At 43.4% G+C, this 9914-nt stretch overlaps 1 protein-coding gene across 1 annotated transcript in view; it reads right to left on the reverse strand.

The window, feature by feature from the left end:
* Positions 1–331: 331 nt before the first annotated feature.
* BCL7C (BCL tumor suppressor 7C) overlaps positions 332–9914 on the reverse strand; it is a 44617-nt gene continuing 35034 nt past the window's right edge. Inside the window, exon 6 of the mRNA XM_012808847.1 lies at positions 332–529. Within this exon, the coding sequence (XP_012664301.1) occupies positions 332–529 (198 nt within the window). The remainder of the gene's footprint in view (positions 530–9914) is intronic.

The following is a 9914-nucleotide window of genomic DNA, read 5'->3' on the forward strand; positions in this document are numbered from 1 at the left end:
CAGGCAGACTGGCGGCCGGAGATGCCCGCTCCAGGCACGCGAGGTGCTGCGAGGCCTCGAGGCAGGGCAGCCTCGGGCGCGGGTGTGGTCTGAGCGCTGCCCAAGCCCTTCCACACTCTGCGCCCCTGGGCCCGCTCGCGTGCGGGAGCCGGGGCCAACAGGATGGGTGCTGTGACCTTAGGTTCCGGACAGGTGGGGGCTACTCGCCCCGATGGTACCGCGGTGGGTGTTGAGCTGGGAAGCTCTTTCCACCCTCAGGGCACAGGTAAGTGGCTGGATCTTGGGGCGGCCAAGGGAGGCCTAAGGGCCTCATCTTCCCTGGGGAGCCTGCTCACCTCCCCTTACCCTGGGGGCTCGTCCTGGGTGCCCTCGGTGCCTTGCTTCCTCCCCCGGGAGCTCTAGTATCCGGCCCTGTGGAACTGGGCCGGGCATTTGTCCGGAGGCCTCTCCTGGGAAGGAGCCTTCGGAGGGGCTCTGTCTTCAGGCCCTTCTCCTGGAGTGCTCGCCTTGTCATTCTCACTCCCGAATCCTGTAGGGAGAGAAAAAGAATGTAGGCAATGTTTCATCTTCTCACCTCACCGACAGGGAGGAAGACTCTACTTTGGGAGTCCTAAGTGGGACAAGCTGATGGAAAGTCTTTTGCAAATGACTAAGTTCTGTACTTTTGGCAATAGACAGAGGCAGTTAATTTCGATTTCTGAAATTAGTGCTGGATTTGAATCCCAGATCTCACACTTACTTGCAAGTTATATAACTTCTTGCACTCTGAGTTTATTCAATGATACGATGAAGATGATGATAACAGAGGCCTCAAAGGTCCTGTCAGTGTGGTGGGTGGATTCACAGACCATCAGGAAGGCAGGGCATATCAGTGATATGTTAAATTGGAAAGACCTTTCAGGAAAACTTTTCTGACTCTGTCACTGAGCAAGATCTAGTACTTTACTCCATTTCAAACGCTCATATACGTTCCCTAATGACCAGATGTTGGTGTAGATTAGTGGTTACCATTAGGAGTGCTTGAAAGGTAGCTGATTCCATTTCTTGAGACAGAAAACCTAGGATGGATCTACTGGATACTGTTGATACCAGAAAGCAAGGATATTTTCAAGGATATTGGCATAGTAGTATAAAGACAAAGATGTAATTAAATGGACCACCACTGTCTGAGTTGTAACAATTTCAGCACCTAAAATAGTATATAATAACCACTATGCTGAAGTTAAAAGTGGAAAATTAAGATAGAATTTTCAAAAAGGCAATTGTACTAAGAAAGATAACAAGATATGTATAATTTTGATAATTGCTGTAAGTAGAAGTGTGTTAACATGTGAGTATTTTGTTTTTTCTCATTTTCCTCTATAAGGAATAAATGTAAACCTATTTCTATCTGTGTAAGGAGGAAAGAATAGAACTCATGGAATGAAGTCCAGAAACTCTAGGAAGAGCAAGGCACTTCCATGACTGGACAGTATTAATGAACACATAAAGTAACCAGGTGGAAGGAGATTGCATATTTTGTTCTGAGATGATGAATTAGCTATGTGTCCTAATGAAAACTAATTTTTTTCTTTTTGAGACAGAGTTTCACTATGTCACCCTCAGTAGAGTGCTGTGCTGTCACAGCTCACAGCAACCTCAAAGTCTTGGGCTTAAGGATTCTTTTGTTAGCTTTCCAAGTAGCTGGAACTATAGGCACCCACAACACCCAGCTATTTTATTGTTGTAGTTGTCATTATTGTTTGGCAGGCCCAGGCCAGGTACGAACCTGCCAGCCCCGGTGTATGTGGTCAGTGCCCTAACTGCTGAGCTACAGACGCCAAACCCATAGAGTGGAATATTATTCAATCTTGAATAAGAAGGGAATTCTGACCCATGTTAGATGGATGAACCTGGAATACATTATGTTAAGTGAAATAAGCCAGTTACAAAAGGACAAATACTGTATGATTCTACTTATATGAGGTAGCTAGAGTAGTCAAATTCATAGAGAGAGAAAATGGAATGGAGGTTGCCAGGGCCTGTGGGGAGGAGAGAATGGGAGTTATTATTTAATGTGTATAGTTTCCATTCTGCAAGATGAAAAAAGAGTCCTGGAGATGGATGGTGCTGATGGTTCACAACGATGTAAATGTACTTAGTGCCACTGAACTGTATACTTAGGAATGATTAAGATGGCAGATTTTGTGTATTTGACCATGATTTAAAACAAAAAATCCAGATTCTGGAATGGTGCCTATAGCTCAAGCAGCTAAAGTGCCAGCCACATATACCAGAGCTGGTGGGTTCGAATCCAGCCTAGGCCTGTCAAACAACAATGACAACTACAACCAAAAAATAGCTGGGTGTTGTGGTGGGTACCTGTAGTCCCAGCTACTAAGGAGGCTGAGGCAAGAGAATTGCTTAAGCCCAGGAGTTGGAGGTTGCTGTGAACTGTGATGCCACAGCACTCTACCTAGGGTAATAGCTTGAGGCTCTGTCTCAAAAAAAATTAAAAAGTCCCCAGATTCTAATGTTCAGCCAAATTTGAAACTCTCTAATGGGGGAGGGGCAAGGAAGGGTATGTGTGCAACCCTGATGACCTGTCCAATTATTAATTAATAATGGAATAAGTAGGTTATAATAATGCCAGCAGGGCTAAACATGGTGGCTCTGGCCTATCCCACTGCTTTGATCTTTGGAGACCAGGAGTTCACAGCAAGTCTGAGCAACCTAGTGAGACCACTACCTCTACAAAAAATAAGAACAATTAACCAGGCGGCATGTGTCTGTAATCCTAGCTACTTGGGAGGATTGCTTGAGCCTAGGAGGTTGAGGTTGTTGTGAGCTGTGATGATGCCACTGTATTCCAGCCTGGGCAACAGAGTGAGACCTTATTATTATTTTTTTTAAAGTACAACCAGAAAAGATAGAGAAAGAAAGCTAAAAGCATCACATGATAAAAAGAAAATATTTTCCATAAAATGGTGCTAGGGCTAATGACGGCCACTCAGTTTTGAATTCTTAAATGGTGCAACCTAATACCATGTCTCTGTCCAGAACCCGTAATCTCAGTTTATTCTGAAACAGTTTCTTTTTTCTTTTGGGTGTAGAAGGATTATAAACGCTTCAGGAAGGTTTAAAAATAATAACAGGTAGAATTACGGAAACCCTAGAAAGGTATAAAAATTGGAACCTCAGAGAGGTGTGAAAATAAGAATAAGATGACTTCACTGGGGCAAAATGATATTAAAAAAAAAGGATGAGAAAAAAATTAAGCCCATGGCTTTAGAACTTTCGTAACCAGTATCGATAGCAGGGCTTTAATACATGCTATAATTTACAAATATTAAGCATAATATTTGTGTATCCTTAGGGCAAATGAACTAGTTAAAAGAACTAGTCATGTTGAATTTCTGTTTGCATCTTAAATTATTTAAGATACTTAAATTGGTCAAACTTGTGATCAAGCCTAAATTTCCTCTTAAACAAATAAATTTGGCCAGACGAAGTAGCTCATGCCTGTGATCCTAGCAGTCTGAGCAAGGCAGTAGGGCCCCTTGAGCGCAGGAGTTTGAGACCAGCCTGAGCAAAAGCAAGACCCTGTCTCTCCTAAAAATAGAAAAATTAGCTGAGCATGGTAGTAGGTGCCTGTCGTCCCAGTTACTAGGGAGGCTGAGGCAGAAGGAATCCTCGAACCCAGGTGTTTGAGGTTGCTGTGAGCTAGGCTGAGGCCATAGCACTCTACTCCAGGTGACAGAGTGAGACTCTGTCTCAAAAAATAATATATTTTAAAAATAATTTTAATTTTTTTGTTAAATAGCCTAATAAATGAAGTAATTAAACAAAATACAGAAGAAAGTTGTTATTTCTTTCCAACCCAGAAACATTTTGGTATGAAATAATCTAGCGGTGGGTTCCTGTGAGGACTTTAAGAAGATAAAGTAGGGATCATAGGGCCTGCGGCTGCTCACATGTCCAGTTCAAATGAGTTAGTTTATTGACAAGGGAAGGAGTTGGTAGCAAGAGCAGACGTCAGGGAGGCAGAGCACACAGAGGAGCATGCTAACTGGCTGACCAGGTAGTCACTCAGTCATTCAGCATGTGCTAGCTGAGCACCAACATGGTGCCAGGCACACTGGAAGTACAATGGGGAACAAGATGGGGCCCTATTATTTTTCCTCCCTCCATGGCTTTCTCCCCAAGTCCCACCGGCTATCTTCTTTCAGACACAAACAATACCTTACCACACTTTTCTCTTCAGGCCCTTCCCACAAATAGAACTAGGACTGGGCTATTCCCTATCCCAGGATGGGCCACTGGCTCCACTATAGAACAGCCTTGACTTCTATTCAAGAGGCATACAGCAAAGGTCTCACTTCAGGGCACAGGCACTCAACTAATCTCCACTAAAGTGGTTAGGAGTGTGGGCTTTGGATTGGATGGCAAAGGTTTGAATCTTGACTCAGCTTCTTCCTATCCATGACCTTTGGGAAATAATATTACCAAGCCTCAGTTTTCTTATCTATATAGTAGGGATAATAAGCTCTATCTCAGAGGTTTCCTGTGTGGATTAAACAAGTTTATGTATATAAGTGTGTGTGTGTGTGTGTGTGTAAGTATACAGATATCCATGTAGATCAGATGTATATCTGATCTGTGTCCACATATATAGACATACGCAGTAACATTAGTGTGTGCTATTATTGCCTTAATATTCCTGTCACTTCAGAATTTTCTCCTTGGAGGAGCTTAGATATTTGTTTTTTTAATAATACCAGATTATACTCTGGGAAGCCCAGGCAGGTGGATTGCTTGAGCTCACAAGTTCGAGACCAGCCTGAGTAAAAGCAGGACCCTATCTCTACTAAAAATAGAAAAACAGAGGCAAGAAGATCGCTTGAGCCCAAGAGATGGAGGTTGTTGTGAGCTATGATGCCAGGGTATTCTACCCAGGGCAACAGCTTGAGACTCTGTCTAAATAATAATAATAATAATAATAATACCAGATTAGATTAGACCACTGGTGAAAATGCCTTTTTTTCCTAAGTATTAATATTTAAGCTAATTGATAGCCATTTCATTTTATATTTCCCTCAAATAATCAACAGATAAAAATAAATCAGTGAAGAATGTCGGAAAGACTCTGGGAAAAAAAAATCTCTGTAAACAATAGCTAGCATTAGTAAGTGGTTAGAATGTAGAGGGTGTATTTGAGAACACAGGGTCTACTTGGATCAGGGCCACTGCTCATAGTTGTGCAAGTTGTTCACTGCACATTTTCTGGAGGTGCCACTCACTACCAAGTAAATATAGATCTGTATAATTATTACAATAGAGCCAGGCGTGGTGGCTCACGCCTGTAATCCTAACACCCTGGGAGGCCCAGGCAGATGGATTGCCTGAGCTCATAAGTTTGAAAACAGTCTGAGCAAGAGTGAGACCCTGTCTCTAAAAATAGCTGGGTGTTGTGGCGGGTGCCTGTAATCCCAGGTACGTGAGAGGCCCAGGCAGGAGGATTGCCTAAGCTCATGAGTTCGAGACCAGCCTGAGCTAGAGTGAGATCCTGTATCTAAAAATAGCCAGGTGTTGGGGCAGCGCCTGTGGCTCAAGGAGTAGGGCATTGGCCCCATATACCGGAGGTGGTGGGTTCAAACACAGCCCTGGCCGAAAAAAACTGAAAAAATTAAATAAAATAAAGATAGCCAGGTGTTGTGGCAGGTACCTGTAGTCTCAACTACTAGGGAGGCTAAGGCAAGAGACTCACTTGAGCTCAAAAGTTTGAGGATGCTGTGAGCTATGATACTATGGCACTCTACTAAGGGTGACAAAGTGAGACTTTCTCAAAAAATAAAATATATATATATATAGTGGACCAGTATAATGTTTAGTGTAATGTCAAGATGGTCAAGATCTCTGTGAACTGTATTATGATAGAGCAGAAATGACACGATTTTGAGCAACCTGGAGATGCACAGTAGCTTTACCTCCTTTAGCAAACTGCTTCTGGTGGATGTTGTATTTGGTATGGAGAAAAAAACAGGTTGATGGTTTCTTACCAAATGTCAGGGGTCTTACTGATTTGCTTCAGGAAAGAAAGATACTATATCTCGGACAGCATGCAATTAGAGTTGCCATGTGATAAAGTTTATGATGATCCAGTCATTCTCCCAGACCAATCTGACTTCTGCACAAGCCACTGGTGAGTTAAATGGGCAAGTGATAGGTGTCGCTATCCCTGCTTTTTTCAGTTCTTTTTACCCAAGGAATGTCATATTTTTACTGGCTTATTGTTTTTGTAGAGAGGGGGGAGTTCCAGAGCCTTTCATTTAGCCTTTTCTACCATATTGGCACTAAGTTTCTGGGTCAGAAAGTCTATAAGGGGATTCTGCCACTATGTCAGTTTTCACTTTATTGACTCCGATCTAAATTCACCCTCCAGTACCTGCTGTGAGATAGCCAGCTGGACTACTTATACTTTCTCCTTGCACAGAGCATGATGTTATACTTTGTCAGTAGAGGGCGCTGGAGGGACACTGTAAGAAGAAGGGGACGCTGTTCCTGGTTGTGTTCCTGTTTTCCTTTTTCTTGCTCTTGCTGCAGTTTGGCAGGTGACTATGTCTGTGGGGGAAAGCCCAGTGGTTCTCTGGGCTAGTTGCATTTCCAGAGTGAGGTGTCCTTGGGAAGCTCAGAGCCTCCAACTTGCAACCATCTTGCTATGTCTGCCACTTCCTCCAGCGTGGACACCAAATACCCTAGGCCAGGCCAGGCACACACCTGCAATCCTAACACTCTGGGAGGCTGAGATCAGAAAATTGCTTGAGCTCAGGAGTTCAAGACCAACCTGAGCAAGAGCGAGATCCTGTCTCTACTAATAAAAAAAAAAAAAAAAAAAGCTGGGTGTTGTGGCTGGCTCCCGTAGTCTCAGTCATTTGGGAAGCTGAGGTAAGAGGATCTCTTGAGCCCAAGAATTTGAGGTTGCTGTGAGCTATGATGCTACAGCACTCTAGCCAGCAGGGCGACAGAGTGAGACTCTATCTAAAAAAACAAAAACAAGGGCGGCACCTGTGGCTCAGTGGGTAAGGCACCGGCCCCATATACCGAGGGTGGTGGGTTCAAACCCAGCCCCGGCCAACTGCAACAAAAAAATAGCCGGGCATTGTAGTGAGCGCCTGTAGTCCCAGCTACTTGGGAGGCTAAGGCAAAAGAATCATCTAAGCCCAAAGAGTTAGAGGTTGCTGTGAGCTGTGACACTACAGCACTCTACCAAGGGTTAATAAGTGAAACTCTGTCTCAAAAACAAAACAAACAAACAAAAAAAAAACCATCCCAGGTGGTGCCTGTGGCTCAGTGAGTAGGGTGTCAGCCCATATACCGAGGGTGGTAAGTTCAAATTCAGCCCCAGCCAAACTGCAACAACAAAAAAATAAAAAATAAAATAAAATAAAGTTAAAAAAAAAAAACCACCCATAGGCCACATGCTGCTTTTACAATAAGTAGACTCCTGACACTTGGATGTTTTGCACACTCATCACCAATCTTGATCTTCACGTGATTTTCCCTAATGCTGAACTTTGGCAGAGCAAACTTTGTTCAGTACTTATGGTTTTCTCCACCATTGTGTTCTAACCAAGTCCACTTTCTCTAACATGCAGAAAGCACTTGGTTCTTGTATTGGTATAGCTTTTTCCAGCCCTAGACTCCTACTGAGTATGAAGGTTCTGATGACTCCTGTCATGGCATGACCTTCTACAGTGCTGATCCATGTACTGGCAAATCTCTTTCCAGCATTAGACTGTCACAGTTCTTAGTTGCAACAGTGTTTCACGATTAGCAACTTCCCCTGACTTCTGAGGGGCCAGATTTCTAAGAGCTCCCATTGGGGAGACATGCCACTGACTTCTTTCCCAAGCCTTTCAAATGAAGTTTGGATCTTAGCTCTGGTGGGAGAGGATTCTTCTTTGGATGTGCCATCTCAGCTCCAGGGATAGTAGCTGATCTTTATATCTGCTACTTCTATATTCTTTAACATGTCTTTAGCTTTCATTAGCCATTTCCCTATAATTTCATTTCTTTATTAATCAATTTCTTGATTAATTTCTTTTTTTTTTTTTAGACAGAGTCTCACTTTGTCACTCTTGGTTGAGTGGCATGGCGTCATAGCTCACAGCAACCCAAACTGTCTGGCTCAAGTGATTTTCTTGCCTCAGCCTCCCAAGTAACTGGGACTATAGGCCCCCACCACCATGCCTGACTATTTTTAGAGACAGGGTCTCCCTCTTGCTCACACTGGTCTCAAATCTGTGGGCTCAGACAATCCACCTGTCTCAGCTTCCCAGAGTCCTGGGATTATAGGAGCAAGCTACTGTGCCTGGCCCTCTTAAGCATTCTTATATTAAACTTTCCCATTGTGGTTTCTATCTCCTGTTTGGACCTTAACTGATATAACAAGTGGTACTTGTGTTAGTGATCTCAGGAGACAGATTCACAAAAATAGGATATTTGGGATTGATGTGGTCACCCTTGGGCTTGAGCACAGGACTGGGATCCTTGCCAATTGGAAATGAGGTGCTGGTACTCCATGGCCTGCAGTGGCATCTCAGTTAATGGAGCTGTCACATGTGGTGGGTTGTGGTGAACTGCCAAGTGAAACATATGCCTTAGGAACTGAAATGGCCACCATCCTTGACTACTGGGACAGTAATAGCAAGGAGGAAGGACTGTGGTGTAGAATGGATTCTTTTCAGTACATTTGTATTATTGGGGAAAAAAAATGACAAGCTCTGGTCTATGAACTCTCACTTCAAAGCCTAAAACAGTCTGATGCTTATTGTAGACCCAAGGTTGATATTGCTGAAAGTCATATTCACAATTGTGTGGTTTGCTGAATTTTAATGACAGTTGAAGTCATAGTCTCATACAAATTTTCATGGAAAAACTAGGGCATTGACTGAGAAAGAATAGGATCCAGAAATTTGAGATGGTGAATCTGACTGGACTCAGAGGAAGCAGACATTATTGAACCCATAATTCATTCAGAGTCTCTCTTGTGAATAGAAGTGGCTTGGTGTTCAGGGTCTGAGGAGACTAACTTTCTTCTGTCTGAAAACCTGGGGCAAATGCCTTGAAAGTGGATGCTTATTCCCCTGAAAATCGACCACAACCACCCTGTTGCCACTACACATTTACTAGGGTCAAATGTCACCACATTCCACTATGATTCAGAAGGATATAGCTTACGTACCAAAAGTATGGCAAGATGTTGGTAGAAACCTAAGGAGTATGGCAGAATGGATTCTAAGGGTGTAGACCAATGAGGGTAAAACAGAACACTAGATAAGGCAAAATTCATTGATATGTATATATTTACTAGAGATTCCAGATATAATGTGTTAGCTTGTGTACCCAAATTTGGCTCTAAGAGGTTATTTGGTTGGTTGACTGAAATTTGGTCTTAATAGTGACCTGTAGTTAGTGAATTGAGGTGTAAGAGCTTTCTTGGAATCACAAGGAAGAGGAATCCAAAGGCTTTGCGTGATAAATTGTAATTATCATGTGTAATCTATCAACTATATTCTGTGAGAAGACTCACAGGATATTCCCTTTGCTAAGACATTGAAGGGAGCACCCTCATCTTTGAAAAGCTCTCTGGCTTGGTGCCTGTGGCTCAAGTGGCTAAGGCACCAGCCATGTATACCCAAGGTGGCGGGTTCGAATCCAGCCCGGGCCCGCCAAACAACAATGATGGCTGCAACCAAAAAAAAAAAAATAGCCAGGCGTTGTGGCGGGCACCTGTAGTCCCAGCTACTTGGGAGGCTGAGGCAGAAGACTCGCTTGAGCCCAGGCGTTGGAGGTTGCTGTGCGCTGTGATGCCACAGAACTCTACCCAGGTGACAGCTTGAGGCTCTGTCTCAAAAAAAAATAAAAAAAGAAGA

This window comes from Otolemur garnettii, unplaced genomic scaffold, assembly GCF_000181295.1.
Source record: "Otolemur garnettii isolate 467f Iridium unplaced genomic scaffold, OtoGar3 scaffold00096, whole genome shotgun sequence".
Taxonomy (NCBI): domain Eukaryota; kingdom Metazoa; phylum Chordata; class Mammalia; order Primates; family Galagidae; genus Otolemur; species Otolemur garnettii.